The sequence below is a fragment of the Hylaeus volcanicus genome, chromosome 4 (assembly GCF_026283585.1).
Source record: "Hylaeus volcanicus isolate JK05 chromosome 4, UHH_iyHylVolc1.0_haploid, whole genome shotgun sequence".
Taxonomy (NCBI): domain Eukaryota; kingdom Metazoa; phylum Arthropoda; class Insecta; order Hymenoptera; family Colletidae; genus Hylaeus; species Hylaeus volcanicus.
This window is the reverse complement of record NC_071979.1, coordinates 19,295,370-19,315,840: the sequence shown is the minus strand read 5'-3', so window position 1 is coordinate 19,315,840 and position 20,471 is coordinate 19,295,370. Positions and strand designations below refer to the sequence as shown.

The 20,471-nt window shown below is 30.9% G+C and overlaps 2 protein-coding genes and 2 long non-coding RNA genes across 7 annotated transcripts in view; 2 read left to right on the top strand and 2 right to left on the bottom strand.

Annotated features, from left to right (window-relative positions):
• Window positions 1–19: 19 nt before the first annotated feature.
• On the bottom strand, window positions 20–10,818 carry LOC128875557 (lysophospholipid acyltransferase 5). Of its 3 annotated transcripts, XM_054121225.1 has the most exons (9): window positions 9,998–10,456; window positions 9,290–9,315; window positions 8,671–8,778; window positions 7,116–7,238; window positions 5,119–5,234; window positions 3,834–3,992; window positions 3,332–3,568; window positions 2,693–3,001; window positions 20–2,607 (listed from the first exon to the last, which is right to left on the bottom strand). In XM_054121225.1, exons 3-9 carry the CDS (start codon window positions 8,747–8,749, stop codon window positions 2,335–2,337), a joined length of 1,296 nt encoding a protein of 431 aa, XP_053977200.1. In that variant the 5' UTR covers window positions 8,750–8,778; window positions 9,290–9,315; window positions 9,998–10,456; the 3' UTR covers window positions 20–2,334. The 3 variants fall into 3 exon arrangements, with proteins under 3 accessions (XP_053977200.1, XP_053977201.1, XP_053977199.1); XM_054121226.1 differs by lacking the exons at window positions 9,290–9,315; window positions 9,998–10,456 and adding an exon at window positions 10,798–10,818; XM_054121224.1 differs by lacking the exon at window positions 9,290–9,315.
• LOC128875561 (uncharacterized) overlaps window positions 5,802–20,471 on the top strand; it is a 20,866-nt gene continuing 6,196 nt past the window's right edge. The window contains exon 1 of the long non-coding RNA XR_008456847.1: window positions 5,802–6,051. This is a non-coding gene — a long non-coding RNA (uncharacterized LOC128875561). The remainder of the gene's footprint in view (window positions 6,052–20,471) is intronic.
• On the top strand, window positions 7,106–11,806 carry LOC128875560 (uncharacterized). The gene is made up of 3 exons (XR_008456846.1): window positions 7,106–7,240; window positions 10,476–10,865; window positions 11,041–11,806. It is a non-coding gene; the product is annotated as an uncharacterized LOC128875560 (long non-coding RNA).
• The window catches only part of LOC128875556 (uncharacterized), a 21,858-nt gene continuing 14,081 nt past the window's right edge, over window positions 12,695–20,471 (bottom strand). For both annotated transcript variants that reach the window (XM_054121223.1, XM_054121221.1), the window contains exon 2: window positions 12,695–17,291. In XM_054121223.1, the coding sequence (XP_053977198.1) occupies window positions 15,537–17,249 (1,713 nt within the window). In that variant the 5' untranslated portion in view covers window positions 17,250–17,291 and the 3' untranslated portion in view covers window positions 12,695–15,536. The remainder of the gene's footprint in view (window positions 17,292–20,471) is intronic.

Sequence of the window (20,471 nt, the reverse complement as noted above, 5' to 3'; positions counted from 1 at the left end):
AATATACTTAGATTTAGACTCTTGAATGAAAACTGTATTTATGTTAACTGCACAACATGCATACATTTTATATAAAATACACAAAAGTCATAACCATGTTAAATATTTTACCTAACGCGTGGACGAATATTTCAACACAAACAATATAACATCACATAACAATTTTTAGATTACAAAATTTGATTTCTTACTCGCTAATCATATATACGTACAATTGTTTTCATTATCTTTCGAATCATTATTTAAAAAAAGATTCGAGAATTTTTTAATGAAGTCGCACAATGTATAAGTCAATGTATAAGTCGTACAAATATAACGAATTTGTGTTTCTCGCTAGATATATGTAACATTTTACTCTCAAAATATGTTTAAACGGTTATTAAATATATTTATCTTAATTTACAGAAAGAAGCACAGCAGAATGCAGAGTACGGACCTCCTCCACAATCGCCTCCATCGGATAACTATGGCCCGCCGTCATCAAACCCAGGAGGTCCCTACTAAATAGTCTGTCGCACATAATACAACACTCAACACGTCTGAATCTCTAATCATGGAGATTTTGCTGGAAATAGTTGCTCAGATGCAATTTTAGAAAATTTCAAAAATATTAATCTATACCAACAACTAGATTTAGACACTGTGCCTATGTTAACCTTGTAAATTTGTAAATTAATGAAAGTATCTTTTGGTACTAATTAACTATACTTGCGAAGTTCATTGGGAAACATTGTACACCAGGGAAACCGTATAAACATACATATTTGGCTTAAATTCACTCCCTATTGTCATTTCGATATACATTGAAATTAATTAAAGAATATGACTTCGATTCAACATTTATGTTCTTGGATATGAACACTAGCAAGCAGAGTTACCAGGAAGCATAGTAATGTGATATTCTCAATCACCTGATTAACACGTGAAAATGATTGTAACTATTGTATGTATATTTTAATAAAAGTGTTTGTACTTTTGTAGAATTTCTTTATTACTTAATTTAGCTCGAAAGGAACTCGATCAATTCGCTTTTTCAACCGAACAGAAAGAATTTCTCGATTCCTGTTTCTCCACTTTCTCTTCGATTCTCAGATTTAAAAGTCAAATATCGTGTATATATAAAAATATATTAATATATAAAAATTTAATGTTTATCAATAGGAACTTACTGGTAAGAAAGCAAAGAGTGTAGAAAAGAAGAGCTGCGTAAGAGGTAAGTTTCAAAGTCAACAGCGTATTACGCCGAGAAATTCTTTATGCTTGTTAACTAATGTCTTATTGTTTGTTTTAGACCAACTTTAAAATTCTTTTGTACTTTTCAGTATAATATCTTGATGACAACAAAATTTGGTCGCTTTCGTTTAACAGTCTTGTACAAAGAACGATCATTTTTATGGAATAGTCTATACATTGTTAAGCATATGCAACGTCGAATATCCCATACACAGAATGTGTTTATGTTTTTATAATCGTTATATGTAGTTAGTTTGCACAGCCGCTATCACATTTTTTTCATATTTCAACTTCTTAATGCTGCATATTTAGTAAATAGATTGAGGAAATTTGCACTCCTCAAATTATATTTAAAAAAAATATGTACTCTTTCCTTATAGTAAAAAATTTTTTATAAAGCTTCGCCGCAATAAATATTCTCCTGATTGCTTTGCAAGAATTAAACAAGAAGCGTTACATTTTAACCAGGAAAAGTGATTACGATCGCCAATTTAAGCTTTACACAATGATATAGTGACATTGAATGTATTCCAATCGTGAATAAATAGTCATAATTATTGGCATCATGTATGATTGGTTTAATCTGTGATAATTGGTTAATGAAATATATTGCCGTCTTCCCTTAAGTAGTAAGCCCCATTGATTTGACACACTACGTATTGTCAAATCAAAAATGTGTCCTCAAAATTAAACAGTGTGATAAGTAATTAGAACGTATCGTTAAAGGGTATAAGAGTTGCTTCAACTAATTTCATTTTAAAGTTAATAAATTCATAGTTAAAAGAAGCAAATTTAAATCATGAGCAAGCGCTGGAAGAAATTGGTGAACATATTTTTTGTCCAAAGGAAACCCAGTTAAGAATTTTGAAAACCTACTAGAAAATAACCCAACTAAAAATCGTTCCTATTTGTACGTAAATTGCAAGTGTTTATTACTCTCTAACTATATAAAAAATTATTATTCATCGTCTAAAAACATAATATGTAAATGTTTCTTATACCTATACAATTTGTTTACTTTTCACACACGAAAAATTCTGCCTTAACAAAACAATCGAGAAAAAAAGTTATCACATATTAGTCCCTTAAAAATTCGCCTATTTACTCCGATTTCCTGGAAGCCTTTTTAAGAAGGAATTTCTTAATTAATATAGAAACAATTGGATACGACAGATAAATTATGTGACCACAGTAGTAAACGGAAGAATAAACTTGATGGTAACGAGAAAATGATAATAAAACGAAACAAACGAGACAATAACCCATGAAAACAAATGTATAAATTTTTGTAAGTATCCAAAACAGGATCCGAAGTTCGCGATGGGCTTTTAATAAACTCTGCAGCTTCTCCTGTTTCTCCAGCATCGCAGTCAACTGAAGAAAAAATAATGAGTTATTCATGCATTAATATTTAAATACATTGAAAATGAGATTAAAATATAAATAAAAATACACTTACATCTCTCTCAGCGTACATGATGATAAACTCAAGGAAGAAACATACATAATATCCCGAATGTAATCCATGCCACACTGCCAGAAAGAGTAACGTGATAAATTGGCTATACAGTTTTGATCCCAGAAATTTCACCCTCTTATAAACGTACTCGGCAGACCAAGTATTGGTGTTTATATTAAATGACATGATATAATGATTAAATCGATTTGCTGTTTCAAAAGTTAACAGTTTCACGTTTTCACAACCATTCCAAAGAGGTTGACCTTTGTCATCTTTACCACTGTATGTTAGACCAAAGGTTGTGCAGACCTAATAAAAAAATGATCATTTCTACATCTGGTCCATAACTTAGATTAAAGATTAACAGTTACACATTCAGCAGATATTATTTTACAAATCGAAATAATGTTATTATAACGCTATTCTATACAGGGTGCGATCGAATAACATGTACTAGCGGGCACGAGGTAATTCCTTATGAAAAAATAAGAACAAAATATGTAATAAATTTTCTTGAAAACTAAGCTTTAAATGAACAAATTTTATTCCATATTTTGTTCCTATTTTTTTATAAGAAACCACCTCGTACCAGCTAGTACATGTTATTCGGCCGCACCCTTTATAGTTTTCTTTTCTTACCCCTTCAGTGAGAAGCCAACAGCAAATATATTTATAAAGATTTATTTGCCCCCAAATTCCAAGAAGCAGAAGACGCTTTAAGAAGGATTGTTTCCGGAATTCTAAACCTAGAAGATACTGATCCGAGATGTACGAGGATCCTAATTGGTAAAGCGCCATGTATAGAATTCCAACGCCCATTCGAGAAATACCAGGAACAACGCAATCCGGTAATTCAGTAGGGTTTCTCTTAGAATTCTAAAAATGCAAAGGAAAGAACATAATTATTATTTCGCAATGTCGATATATAAAATTTCGTAGCTATAATAGTAGCGTCTGTTAAACTTTACACAATGATATAGTGACATTGAATGTATCCCAATCGTGAATAAATGGAATCAATGAATGGAATCAAAAGAAGACATCAAAGTAAACTATCAAGGCTGTTTGATATTCTAACGTTTTGCATACAATCATTTTTTAGAATTCGCTTATAATTAATTAAAATTTCAATACGACTTACGTCATCCATAAGTCGTCCATTTACGTAATCCAGATATCTTTTCATACTGAATTGTGGCCCGACTAGAAATGACCCTGGAAAATACATATATGCTGCAATTTCCAAAAATGTTGGCTTCTCTTTCAAAGCCACTTTTCTTTGCGAAGCAGACAGCTTGTCCTGAAATGATGAAATGATAAAAAAATTTTATTTATTTTCTATTCTAATTCATTCGCTTTACTTATTTATTTACTTATACAATAAACATCTTGATGCGTGAGAATAGAGGTTCCCAATCTTGTTTCGGCCGTAACACATTTATTAAAGGACATCCACATACGTAACATATTTAAAAAAAAAAACTAAAATTAACGTAAACGGACTGTTCTTTAATTGTAAAATTTACTATACATACTCGAAAAATATATGTATATTTAGAGTAAATATCATCAATGGAAGATTACAATCAAGTTGTAGACTGCAGAAAGATAACATTTTATATAGAAATTACAGAGTCTAACATTTCTTTTAATTTCATTATTTTCAATGTTGAAAATACTGGTTTACAAAAATATAAAGTGAAGAAATGTATTAAGTCAATAAATATATTATTGTGCCCTGAAACATGAATTGCATCATATGATCGACCGTTGCTCAATCAGTCCTACATATGTCCAGGTAAAGAATATCCAAAATGAACGATGTACTTCGACGCGAGGACTGCAAGCTAGCAATACTCGCGCCCTCATATCATCAGAGACAATAAAAACGACAGTACATTGTAAATCGAGAGAACTTGGACTAAAGACGTGGTTAAGTACACTTCATAAACGTTACGATCCTTTGACTCATCTTCGAACCCCGGTGACAACCCACGATATTCCAAAATCCATTAAACATCGCTTGAGGGCACAACAATATTATATTGGCATTTTTATTTATGATATGTGTCTCAAGAAATTTTAGTTAATTCTTTTTTTTTGCTGCAAGAGCTGATGTCTGACATCATATTTAAATTATTTTCACCATTGCATAGTTCTAAACTTCTGTATCTATTAAAATGCAAATTTTTAGTATTGCAAATCCATGTAGAAACTTAATAAATCCCCGACCATATTTTTATTTAACTGGAATTGTTTGAATTCTTGTTATCAATTTAATTAAGACACTCATATCAAACGTAGAGGCTGATAAGTACTTTTCTATTTTTGATAACCACGACACAACTCTGTTATAAAACTATTCATCTTATCTTGTGGATAATTTGAGAACCCCTAGTCAGCTACAGTAATTCTGTCCTACGTACTTCGGATTTTCTTCCGTCCAATACATTGAACGCGAGACCAATTAATCGTAGAGTTAACACGCATTGGGGCATAGTCCATTTTATGTCGTAATCACTTGTACTTGTCGCATAATATCCTGCAAATGATAAAAAGAAATATTTATAATTTACAATTTCATCCCTTCAGCAATAGATATATCTATTGTTGATAGTTAGTTTACCAGAGGTAGTATACAATTTTGTATACTACCTTAGCAAGGTAGGAAACAAAATAGCAGGACAAATAGTATACAATTTTGTATACTACCTTAGCAAGGTAGGAAACAAAATAGCAGGACAAAATAACAGGAAATAGCAAATATATTTGTCCGTTATTTATCGAATAAAGACAACTCAAGTTATTTTTATTCAATAAATAACACATATTGAGAACGTTCATTCCATTAAACAATTATTTATACAAACTACTGTTTGTTCAATATAAATCTTATTTCGATTCCATAACTCAGCTTACAATTTTTATTAAACAAGTAACGAATTAATTGTCGTTCATCTTTTACTCGTTACTCAAAATTGTTTATCTGGATAATAATCTTGCTCATCTCCGTCAGATATACGGCACACCCGGTATATTCTACAACTTTGGATAGATTATGTTCAGATGTAACTTCGAGCAATCAGTATTACTTCAGCCGTCACGGCAAGAAGAATTGTAATGAGTTATACATTCAAGTGCAACAACACAGAAAAAATCGCCTGATTCGTTAAAGTTTTCCGACGTGAGAAGAAATCTCTAATACAGTGATTTAAAAACTTGAGAAAATTATTTAAATAAATAATTAGTTTAAAAAAGTAAATGAATTATTCATGCAAACTATTAATTTAAACAATTATATAAATTGTAAATTCATCATGTCGTTTACTACCGTGCATTACAATCTTCGTACAAGAAAGGTAAATATTAACGTTAAGTACAATTCTTATAATTAAGTAATTACAATTACAATAATTGTAAATAAATTAAATTAATTTTAATAAATCGAAACTTATTTCAGTAAAGAATATATTTTTATAGTAGTAAGGGCAATAAGAGAACAGAATTTATTTTTATTGATTTTACAAAAGAAATTGTCCCTCGACGTAGTTTCCCATTTTAAATTTTAAGATCATGTTTTTGTATTCATTCATCGATTAATTTTTGCTCTTTGAAGAAAGTATGAACAGTCGTGGAAAATGTTTACAATGAAACAAAATTTACATATGGGGAGTTTCTCATTGACTGCAATGGTATTGTTTGTAAATTTTCTTGGAATAACATTAGGGATGGGACATAATTTTAAAAAAAAAAGTGGTATTTAGTTTTTATTGTTTGGATAGCTTTTATAGAACTGAATAAAATTTGATTAACCCGCTTATTTTTTAATTATGTATAGTTAGAATTATACCGAAAGATTAAAACCATTTCTCCAAGTAGAAGCAAAGAAGTATTATAAGTTATATCGGTTCTTTTTGGGCAACATGAGAAAGTTATGGCAATCGATCCTGAACTGGTGAACATATGTATAATGTCAATAATACGTTGTACTTATGAATTCATTATCCCAATTGGCGACTAAGTAGACTGAGACTATGCTTGCGTGAGCGTTGGGTTGCCTAGCACTAGGGACGCTCTGATAAGGAACACAGCTTCGAAAAAAGAGGAGATTACTCAATTCGACACGTATTTTTTTTTTCTGTCTGTTCCCCGATTACGCCGAGATGGCTTGACCGATCGGGATGAAACCTTTTGCACTTTGTAGAGCATGTCTCCCAATTGGTCCCGTTACCAAGACATTTTGCGATTTGTCATTTTTTACTCGTTTATTTTTTTTCAAATGAAGAAGAAACGAATGAAGGACAATTCTGAATTCAATTTCATTTTATCAAGACAACAAACCAACAAATTGAATAAAATAAATATCTAATCAGTAATCTAATTAGTAATGATGTGTATAAAATAGATTGTGATCTTTACATACCATATAAAAGATAGCTCATGTTGAAGACAAGAGTGATAAAAACTGATGCGGAAGTACCACCAAGAAGTTTCAAGATAAAATATGTGAAGCATAATGCTACTGTTGAATGAACCGTATCAAATCCTGTAAGTAATATAAATTTTATTCATATGATTCATCTGCTGAAAAAAAACATAATGGGCTGAAAAAAATTAAAAATAAAAATTAACTAACTTATGCAGATCAAAGCAGTGAAATTGTCAATATTTGAATATTTTTTGGTATATCTACAGTGTAAATAAGAAAACATACCAGAGTGTCTGCGCCAGTGCGCATTACTTAAGAGAGAAGTATCAGTTCCAAATATGTAAATCGTATGCTCAATTTATTTCAAATATCATAATTTTAACTATCATTTAAAACATTTGTTTTATATTACTAATAATTTCAATAATAATCATGAGGATTTAAGTAAAATGCTACTACTTTATAAGAAAAGCTCGCTTAATTACTGACAAAGTATGAGTAAATGTTTAATTTTTTAATCTATTATGTTGAAATCTTCAAACTCATGAGAACCTTGAAAGATAGACAGTATGCAGTGTGGAAGAAACTAATTGTTTCTATAGCTAGAGTATGATTACCTTCATTGAAGAAAATATTGTTAAAATTTGTTGTACTTGTTTATCTTCTATCAATACCTATCAGAGTTTAATTTTCCATTTTGTGTATTTTCCAAGGATATGTTATATGAACATTAATTTATTTCCATTCCGAGGCCATAAAACAGTGTTGATTTTCCATCTGTACTCTAAAGAGGGCCATCGACAATGATCAAAACATAGAAATATAATTGTTCTCTGCACAATTGCTTTTTGTCCAAACAAAATTCCATTTTAATTAATTAAACATTAATTATATTAAGATCAAAAAATAAATTAAATTAGAAAGTAATTTAATATGTAGCTTACAATTATAATCAATGCAAATTTAATTGGGGAATGTATATTTAAGGTTTTCTAAATCAATGTAATACTAGGTAGCAATAATTCTTAAAAAAATGATATTTAAAATAAAATACAATTGATATAAACTATCCAAGAAAATAAGAAGTTGTCTAGCTTGTATTAATCACAAGATCTTCACATTTGAAGATGATCAATTAATACCAAGTATCTTTATAAATAATGCGCAGTAACACAGACACATGTATTTTAGACTCATCACTGTTGCAGGCTCTATTTACAAACGATCTAATCAATTAATTTATTTAGATTGTAATAACACAGCAAGTAAAAAATGAATTTAAAAGTCCAGCAATATATTAAAAAAGATGAAAAGAAAATTATTTTTCCAATTGCTTTGAAACAATCTGATAAATTTAATACAGATATCATTTATCATTATAAGATAAAAATTCATTTATTTCACATTAAAACATATTATAACAGAATACTGAGAAAATACCACATATAAGACCAGAAAGGCAATCAAAGAAGTTAATGTGTGTAGTTTTTTCTCAAATACTGTACATCATTTAGTTAATGGGATAATAAGTCTAAATATAAATAATTACCAAAATTCCAGTAGCAGGTTAAAACCCCACAAGTTATGAAATATAAATGCTGATAAACTGGAGTCTTTCCATATAACATGTACCTGTGAAGAAGGGCGATGGGTAATCCTGAAAGTTCAATTTCATTTACATCAGCTTTACAATTTATTAAAACATTTTAAAGTTTTATATTCATGGAATAGTGCTTTATCAACCAAAGCCTTAATCTTACAACTACTTCACAAATTCAATATTAGTACTACTTCAACTGTTTTTAATCTCAAAACACTGTCATACATAACAAATATTAATAATACTTTTTCTTAGACTTTTTAAACTGTATAATGAAACATAAAAAATTTCTAAAATGAAATTCTTATAACAAACTAGGTAAATTTTTCAGTTAGTATTCTATTATAACTTTTCAAATGAAAAATAATTGCTTCTGTAGCAATGTTTTGATTTCAAAAACAGAAACTTTATATGCTACGTAAAGAAGTATATAAATGTGAATGTCATTTCAAAATATGTAAGCAAAGCTGAAGAATGATGAGATCTAAAGTATGGCATAAGCAGACAGCTGTGCAGTTCTAATTCTCGTTATTGTTGCCAATAACATAAAAAATATTATAATTCTTACCTAAGACTCATAACTGTCATAGTAAACTAAAGAATAAAATATAACAGTGAATATATTATTATCATCACATTTTATTATAATGAGTATTATTATAGTTTACTCTGTTATTATTGAAGGTTACTGTAGTTAGGGAATAATAAAACAAATAAAAGTGATACAACAAATAAATAAGTCATATTATTTAGACAATTAACATTGTTTTGTTTATTTCGAAATAACATGCAAAGTGCTTTAGATACTGACGTTATTTAATAAAAAATAATTAGTTTATGATAATAGTTATTAATAATTAAAACAATTGATTAATTGAAAGTTCTTTTCGCGCTGATAATCATTGACGATGAAGAATTTGTATTGGTTATCAACAAATATAATTAATTGACTAAGTATACGGGATTACTGTAAAAAGTTAAATTCAGCTTATATGAAAATCAAATATCAATATTATTGTATATATATAGGCATGAATCAAGTGTATAACGTTTCATAAAACATTTCACAGCCATAACCAAAAACTCAAAATTTTTTAATATAGAAACTACACAGATAAAAAAGACATAAAAAAGATATGGGGATTCAGCAAAAGAAATACATGGAAAGTATGTCGATTAGACAATCAATGATCATGTAAATGATTGAGGTTATCATTATACACTTGCCATTAATATCACCATTTTAATGTCGATATAATTAATTATTTATAATTACCAAGGAAAATGGAAATAATAAGACGAAGTGCGTCCTCAGATGCATTTACAGCGCCTGAGATACTCGATAGCACACTGCTAATCATTGTTGATTTTTCCATCAAAATTATTCTTCTATATAGATTAGAAAGTTCTAATTCAATCTCTCAACTTATTGAATAAATCCTATAACGTTCCCATTGAATTCTCCTTCTATGAACGAATTCTTAATAAACAAGTTTGCAATTATTCCGAGCAACACTATAACCTTTCATCACTGAGGCTACCAAACATTAATACTAAAAAGTCAATGATAAATAGAATTAAAAGTTTGCATAACGGCTGCACAAAGTGTTCTGAAAGACACTCGATTAACGTAAATAAGAAAAGAATTCTCTTAGAAAATTGATAAGGGGAATATCAATGATGCAGTTAAACAGATGATTGAAATCGGTAACGATAAAAATCGTTATACATAGATGACTGTATCGTTTCAGCAGATGATAAGGATAGGGGAACAATGAACGCAGCAACGCAGGATGATGTAGCGCATTATTTTGTAAATAATTGCACACTGAACATTGTTGCCGAACGCCTTTCTAGCAGTTCAACTTCTTCGAGTACCTGTAATTTCATCGAATCTCACTAGAACATTTTAGAGGTACTTTTCTGCAATACAAACCTTACAAACATGCAACAAAAAATCATTTTTTATGACCCATCACATTAGAATAAGTCCAAGCGTGAATTGGCATAAATGTGAGAACAGAACATGAAAGTGACACGATAAGATACAACGCAATCATTAGTCCTCGACATTACCGCAATTTGGGCTCTTGCACAAAAATAGTAACGTGCATAGCTTCTCGTAGACGCCCACGCATGATTAGGTAACGTGACAGTGTTGCAATGTGAAACTAACTCATAAAATTGATTGTTTTATCAATTATATTAACATTCTTTTCTCATTTAAAGCTCTTTTAACCATTTTTAATAACATTGTATATCATTTTCTAAATTGGCCTAACAGAAGCCTAAGGAATACCCATTTTTACTTGATTGTAGTTCATTACTGAGTGAGCCATTTTCGATGAGCAGCGCGAAGTTGCAGTATATCTTATCAATTGCATGCGAATGCGATCAGGGCCGGGGGTAGTTCACTTAAGGCCCCCAATCATGTCGAATATTGTTAAAGCCTGCAGGTTTTAAAGCTGACAATGTAACAAAATAAAAATCTTGAGAATTGATGACATTAATGTGATAGCACTGTAAATAACAATAATAATAATAATTGAACGCTACTATGGGAGATGTAAATTCAGCCATTCTTCTAACAATTTTCACTGCAATTACACGTGATAAATTGGTTATACTAAAAAGAAATTACTGTAGAACTCTAGAAACTGTTAATTTTGTACTTTTACGTTGATATTGAACAGTCCTGGTAAGTTGATAAAAGTGTATAGCCTGTTATGGGGGTCAAAACTTGACATCTTCTTGAAATTCCTAATAATTTTAACTGTGAACTTATGCTTTGTAAATAAAGTGTTACGTAAAATTGTTCAGTTAAAATTAATATAACATATATTAGATTGGCTAAAAAGGACGCTCAACCTTTATGGTGATGGTTGTCCTTGTCCCTCTGCAGTTTAGATTGGTTATTAACTTGATCAGGATTTCTACAAACGCGAAATCATGAATTTACCCAAAAAATGGATAAAAATCATATAATAAAATGGACAATAACAGTAAATATATTTTCTTGTCTAAGAAACATCACTGTTTTATTTGTGTGTTAAAATCCAAACGAACTTTTTGGGCAACCTAATATAACAATTAGAATGAACACTTTTCTTGCTCGATGACTCTGAAAAGTTCAACTATAACAAAGTAAATGAAAATGCATTATTTTTGTTTGTAATTAAATCTGATTCTACAGAGTAGGAATGAAAGATAATAAGAATTTACTGGTAATAAATAATTATTTAATAACTTAACTCGTCATATTATACATTGTTATAATCGCAATATAAAACATGAAACCGTAGGATTCGCTGAGTGGCAGTTTCCAACGACAAACGTACGTCTTTGATTCGACTCTTAGAATTGGAAAAATCGAAATTAAATAACCCTTCGCAATCCAGCTATGAAATTACACGAAAATATGTAAGATATTAGTAACTAGTGCTTGATAAATGATAAGGATCTATATATACACGTATCCCCCGTTTAGTACGGATATAACGGATTTCCGATAATGAAAATTGGCAAAAACAAAAATTTAATAAGCATTCATTTAGAACAGAAGTCATATCTTTAGAAATCAAAATTTAAATTATAAGATATAGCCTCATCTATTTGCTATTTCATGGATCTTGTACACGGTTTTTTATACAAAAATCGGGAAATACGTGTACTTAAATTTGTCAATGCAGAACATTATACTACTACATATTTAATGTTGAATTGCTCATTGTCTACGCCACATGGTCAACGAACGTCCCAGAAACTAAAAATTTGCTACAAAACGATTTTACATTAATGCATATAAGTGTAAATCAATTGTACATTATCTTTAAAGAATTTACTAAATATCTAAAAAAAAAAGTATGATTCATAACTGGTACAAGAGATAGTCCTCTCTTTTAAGTATTTTTGCTTGGAAGCGGTCTACGAAGGGTAGATACATCGACACTTTAAAAGATTATCTCTAATATAGAGACACTAAACAAGCAATTCTATATAAATTTATAGGGGGTGTCCCAGGTAAAAAGCAATTAATTCTACAGAAAAATGCAACATTGTGGTATAGCATACATTTCAAATGATGCAGTTCTGTCGAACAATTATACCTTATGGGGCCGCAATTGTATCCATTTTGTATAATATTTCCTATTAGAAAAGCCGTCGATTCATGCTTACAAAAATATATCAACCGTAGTTTTGCGCAACGATCGACAATTTCGATCGTACTCCTTAATTCTATGTATAACACATTCAAAAATTTCTTTTATACACGCACATCCAAATTTTCCTTCTCGTACACCTCACTTGAACAAATTCGCTGACAAATAAAACGATTAAATTAATTTTGCATTTGATTCTTCTGCCAAGTTTTACTTTTCGTTTTGAATGTAATTGATTTATTATTGTTTATGATCGTTCAATAGTTGTTTTGCTTCTATCAGACTATACATTACTAAATGAATGAGAGATTTCAAATTTACGCTATTTTTCGCGTAAATAGCCGTCCGCTTTATTCTGTGTAATATTTACAAAAGTCAAATGATGAGTTGTGAGATATTAACAAGGAGAGGTCCTCGAGGTATGACGCTCGCTTCTTTCGCACTTTAAGAAACCTTGAAACGAACCATTCATTATGAAAGTGGTGCAAGTCTAGAAAAATGACTATTATGTTTCTAAAACCGTACCCATTAGTAAAATGTTGATAATGGTAAGTGTTACAAAAATATTTCAACTCTGTATTGTTTGCAATGTTATTCGTTATCATTCGTCTAATGATTTCTAATGGAAACCTTCATTTTTGTTACATTTTTTGAACACGTTTAGTGCCATGTCAGTTATCAGTAACTGGAATCAAATTTTTTAAATTATATTTTTATGGTAATAATTGAATATTTCGAAAATTATAAAAAATGTATCTGAAAGTCACTCTTTAACAAAAGTATTATCCAGCAGACTCGTCGTTTACCTTACTAAAGATTAAAATTGTACAGTTAAGTGTTACGAAAAACTTCAGATAATTGTCAATATTATAGGACAAGAGATCTGTATTTCGTAATCGCTAGTATGGCATAAATTGTCAACAGAATGTGTTCTTTCGACACAGAAACGCGATAATATGATTTCAAATAGAATATAAACACATGGCTTGACTATGAGATAGAACAGTTCTAACACATGGATCAAACACATCTCATCACCAGAGGGTTAATAATCTGGAAGATATTTAACTTTATAGTTCTGAGAGAGTCTATCTACTCTTCTATAAACAGCACTGACGTATAAAGACATTGTACAATTAATATAGGCATTTGCCTGCCAGATCTATACTCTTTTTGTGATAGAAACTGAGTTATGAAAAGAGTTATACATTGGACAAGAGTATCAAGAATATTTGTGTTATATCAAGCACAAGAGCAGTTTATGGCATTCACTCTTGATGATTCTTGGTGTATCAAACAGATAACGTCAGAACTTTAATGCTAAAAACTTCTCACATTATTAAATTGCGTGTAAAAAATATATATCATTAGCTTTAGTATTTTTAGTTCTATCACTGCGCGAGTGAACGTCAAACCTTGGGACTTGTCCTTATAAAAGGCACTTCATAGTTTACAGACGATTATAGTGAATCATCCAAAATTGTATAAAAAATTGTTACTAATTAATTTTTCAATCAGTGGAATTATTTTGGTACATTTATAATTCATTTTTAAAAGAATATTTGCTTCACAATTTCGTGTGCCATCATTATTAAGAAATGAAGAACCAAACCGATTCTTTAACTTCTAATACTGCCTCATGAATTCGTTGAAGCCGATTTAATATCATTTTACTGTTTCTAAACAGTTTAAGTTTAGAGCAATGGTTTACAACTCTGCTAATCAGAGATTGCTAATCATCGCATAACAATATCAAAAACGACCGAGTTTTACGTGAAATTCAATTTTGTTCATAATAAATTGTATAAGTAACTTCCAATGCTTCTGTTCTCAAATACTTTTGTAAATCTAATGTTGGTTATAATTTCGTGATGATGATTCATGCATATCTCCAGTTTCTGTCACTATAATTAGTATTTAATGTTTCATAAATTCGCCTTTCAAAAAGTTGCGAATGAAAAACATTTAAAATAATAAACTTGTCTACAATTTTGATTAGTTCGAACAGGATATGTAAATGGTATCCTGTTCTCCGATAAGTTTTAAATGATAAACTCGGTCAAATAATCGAACTTTTAATATTATGCTTTTCTGACTACGAACAAAATTACATACTTTCGCCTAACTTTTAAACTTGTTGATTATTTTAACGTTACATACCCTCTTCTAATGAAATCTTGTAAACTTGATTTTAATTTGTAGTAGAATACACAAAATTGTAGCTGTAGAAATTTCACTAGTTACGCTATTCATTTTAAATTACGTTGCCAATGCAGATTCCGATACAGATTATTCTAGAACGTATAAAAATAAAGATATTCTTGGGCATTTCTGATTTCTGGAACTGACAGTATATTTCTATTAATTTTCTGATAATTAAAGGAAACTGGTATAGAAATTGTACTTTCAGATATTTAAATTATCGAATATCTATATAAATATTGTCTGTATATATCAGTTTTAAATTAATTACTTTCTTTATTTATTTATTAACCCTTTACACTCAATATTAAGCCACTTGCGTACGACTTAAAACTGCCGGGATATACTATCGCAAGACTGTCTGGAGCGCAAAGAATTGAATACATTTTTAATGTCTTTATAAATAATTAATAGATGTCCAGGAATCAGAAACGTAACGTTACATATAATATCTCAAAGAGTGTACGGATATTCTGCAAGATAATTTTTAATTAGCGGTGGCAAGTGTTCAGTCGACAATTTGCACCTATTAACAACAAGTCTGGCTAAATGACTAAGAGACCTAACTTCCTTAACTAAAGGCTTCGTCAAATATATCTCGCTGTAAAGTTGGCCACTATAATCTACCCAAACCTCTTTTCTATGCTCGTCAACAGTTTTCGAATATTCTACATAATACTCCAGCATTTTAATTGGACAGTCAAAAAGTGGGATCGCGAAAGCGAGTCTAGGCTCAGCATCTAATCGGAACTGTCCCACAAAATAATGAACTCTAACAGAGGTAGGTCCCCTAGCGGTTTGCACAGATACAGCAAATGTATATCTGATATCGGAACTATCTCTCATCAACCAACGTCCGACTGCAGCATTCTTCAATAAATTTTCACTCTGCTGCCAACTAAGGCCTTCGTGATACCAACCACAAGTTTGTAAAAGTCTCTTGACTTCGCATAGTCTAGCAGCATCCTTGTCTATCATGTAACTGTCAAAACTCCAAGGACAAGGCATTAGCCATGAAACTGGTGTAGTTGGAGTTCTATCTCTTCTTTCTTCAAAATTTTCTTCGTTATTCTGAACCTCATTCTCTTGTACCAAACCTCCACCATTAAAGTTATTTCTAGTTCTTGAAGCTATACTTGATAAGGAATTTGGAGGGTTTGTGGTGGATGCAGTGATATTCACAGTGCATTGTCCTAAGCTAGCAGGAATCTGTACGGTTGCGTTCACTTGAATCTGAACTCCTGAATTGGAATCTAGAAGTACGGAATTACGATTTTCGGATACTCGAGGGCTGTTCGGTTTGTTGTGATAAAGGTTTTGGACATGACTACAGCAGCAATTCAAGTTTCTTCCTTGCTCTAATTCTTGTTCACTTTTCTCAGAATTTTTAGATTCTTGGAATTGCAATATTGGCGTACTGGTAACTTGGAAACTTGAGAGAACGGGCTTCTCGTTGTTTCCTCCTGTGAAATTTCCTGCTGAAGTTCTCTCTTCTATCTTCTGTGGTAGGATGTTTCTTCGAGTTCCTGGTAGCTCTTGACACCCACTCGGAGGTAGTAAAACCATCCTGCCGCCACAATTCATATTTTGTTGATGATCCTTTGACTCTGATAGTGTGATCAGAGCTTCTTGATTTTCAGTTGATGTCTTCTGTACAAAACATCCACCACCAGATAATTTTGGACGGATTTCTACGTGCGGCGTTTGCATAAGGATTCCAGAATCTGTACTTTGAATTAAACAACCTCCAGACTGTATACTTGGAGTTGTTATTGTTAAACTTCCACCAGTTAATTCGCTGCTTGTTGTAATTTGACAACCAGAATTCTGATTCTTCTCAATTTCTTCATTTACTAGTGGAAACCCAAAGATTCGAGGATTCTTTTCAGATCTTTGGAGGATACTATCCTTTTGCTTGTCAATTCTTGTTTTTTCCAAATCCAGTGCCATTGAAGGATAGTTAAAGGAATTTATAATAGGTTGGCTATGAATGATAGTTGGAGCATTTATGAAGCAATCACCACCGCTGGTATATCCTTTAGGAACCAGAAGGCCGCCATAGTAACAGGTTGCTGGATGAATTAAATCTTTCTCCATTCTTTGAGGCTCGCAACAACCTGGAGCTGGAAACCGGTGGCGACAGTTCGGACACATCACTGTCAGCATTTTGTGCAGTTATGTTATTTTCAACATAACACAGTCTTATATCTGAAATAAAAAAAAAAAGAATATATTAATTTTCATTCATACATAAGTTCCTAACACAATTAAAAATAGTATATGAAGTCATACATGAAATTCTTTTTAAAAACTACATATACATTTTATCATTCATTCATTATTAATAAACGCATTCAATGCAATTGCTTGATTGAGTACATTTAATAGATATAATTTTATCTAAATACAAAGGAATGATTAATACATATAAACACATTTTGATACCAAGTAAATTTTGCTTTTACAAAGTTGAAGAATACTTTTTTCTATTTCTTTCACTAATTAAATACAATTATTTAGAAATGAGGCTGAACTACAGTTTAACCCCCTCAAGCTTTTGGTACCTGTTATACTTCATTCTACTCGTTTTGACGTGATGAATATGAATATCATTTTCGTTTTGCCGGAAGGCGGCTGGCAACGCTTGGGTCAAATTGTATGTATTAGTAAGACAGTTTTTTGTGAATATCTTGAAAATTTGTTATTTCCGCCAAAAACGACAACCATATTCGTATTCAGCATACCAAAACAACTAAAATGACGTGTGACAGGTGCAAAAAAAGAAGGGGGAGGGGGGGGGGGGTTAAACTGCAGTCTTACCAGAAATGACACATAATATACGTAATTTAGTGCATTACACAAGTCATTTTCCACGAATAACCATTCCAACTAAAACAACAAATACATCTGTGCAATTTCATTTTTCTTTCTGTACTTTCGACGAGCTCGATAAATTTTGTTTACATTTAACCTATATCGCGAATTTAGATCCTGATTTGAATTCAATTTAAAAAAAATAAAATACATAGATGATAAATTTTAATTCCTTTTCATTTATTGATAAATGAAACTTATATCTTGTCTTGTCTTAATATCTTGTCCATGTATTAAGAAAGAAACGTTAAACCGAGTCTGTAGATAAATGGGTATTGCTTTTTCAATTTTTCTGCCGATTATTTTATTAAAGTCGTATACATTAAACGAGTTACAAATTAAATAGAACTATATGTACGTCGTCAGTCTTCTTCCAAGAATAAACCGTTTCGCGGCGCAATTTGTGTTCTTGGAATGTTCATTAGCAGGTGTACATTTCGTGTTGCGTAGTAAACAAAAGTCTTCGAGCGGAATCAAATTATATTCTTCATTTCTACAACTGACAATTAATAATCTTTTATTCATAATTCACGAAAATACTTCGACTTAATATTCGTCTACACAATAATTTATGAAATTCATTATCATCGAGTGCATATAATACATCGTGCAGCATTAATTTCTGCGTTAATTAAATCCATTTGAGGATAATACTTTAAATGAATATCATTGCACTTATGTATGCTTGTACATGCGTTATGTAAATAAAATATCCGTAAAAATTGTTTACATGTATCAGAATTCTTTCTGAAAATACAACGATATATATTTTGTAAATAATAGTTTAATCCTTGGATTGATAACCTATTATAAACTTTAACCCCATCGATACGGGTCGATTGGATCGCGCAGTGATCCCGGTATTTGAAACGTCAATATAACTTTTTTTTTTTGTTCAGAAAAAAATTATTATTTGGCTATTGAAAGATTTCAAAAGTGAAAATTGTCGAATGAATACAAAATGGTTACTCAAAATTTCAAATTTATATGTTGCTCCATTGGTTGTGGCGACTTCATTTGACATTTTCTCCAGTGAATACTCTAGTGGATATAGAATGATAAACTAGTCCATTATTATTTAGATTTATGTACATGAATAATAACTTGTAGTTCGCAGTAATAAAGAAATATAGGAATGTATTCAGAAGACTGGCAAATACAAATACTACAGATAACACAATGGGTTCTATGCAGTGTGTAGGTAGTTGTAATAAATAATCAAGTAATCACTTTTAAGCTATTCATGGGAATAACAATCTTCACATATAAAGTCTATGCAATTTTACAGGCCATAAAATACATAGAAACAATATCAGTTTGTAATACTGTGCGATTCAAAAGCTATACTATTGGCAATGGATGACCTCAACGCATCAAGAAAAATCATCCAAGATATACATGCTGAATTAATAATCATATGCATTGAAAAAAATATTAAATCTGACATGTATGTAATACTTGGAATGAAATCAAGGCTGCAGAAAATGCCTGCATCTCTGGGCAACCAAACACATTGAATGAGATGAAAAACCTTACAACAAGGTTGGCAAAGAAAAATGGAACCAGCAATGAACAGTCAATCGATGGAAGAACCATTAAATACACTAATTTGACACATGAATATTTAATAACAACAATCAGAACCACCAAATTGTAACCATTGTAGTACAATAAGTGATAGTATTGAATAATATAAACGAATTCTATAGATATACGAAATCATTAGACAAACACAATCTACATATTAGACCAAATAAAAAGGTAACACGTACGTAACCAATTGTTGGCTTTGCTTGTGGGCCAATTGTGGTGGCTAATAACATTTTTCTCTCATTAGCTCGTGAGAAATTTAATTAATGAAGTATTTTGTTCACAACTTCAAGGGCAGTTTTCACTCGTTGAACATGAATTATATACAGCCAATGTAAAAAAAAATATGTGTGCAATATTTTTTAATGGTGCAGCTGTATACCAAGTCATATTAAAGTCGGCGAGTAACAATTAGGTGATTTTAGATGAAAAAAATAGGAATTTTGCAATAACAATAGTTATAAACAAAAAGAAAAATCATTTTTGCAAAGTGATCACCTCGAAAACGAGTCCGGCAGCAAAATGTGAAGGGTTTCATCGATTTCATCGAATTCAGGCCGAACATACGTGAAATAGTACAATTTTCGATAAAAAGTGCAATAAAGCGGTAAAAAATGGAAGTAGGTCAAATATCTTTTTAACCTTTGAGGCAACGAAGCCCTATCAGATGCAAGAAGATTCAATCCGATTGGTCAATTCGTTTCGGAATAAAAAGCAATACAAACAATTTTTCAGATTTTTTGCAAAAAAAAAGCGGGTAAAAGGTGAGAAATTCCGAAATTTTTTGACAATGGGACCATCACCGACACATGCTGTACAAGATGCGAGAGGTTTCATCCCGATTGGTCAAGCCGTCTGGACGTAATCGAGTAACAAAAGAGAGAGAGAGAGAGAGAGAGAGAGAGAGAGAGAGAGAGAGAGAGA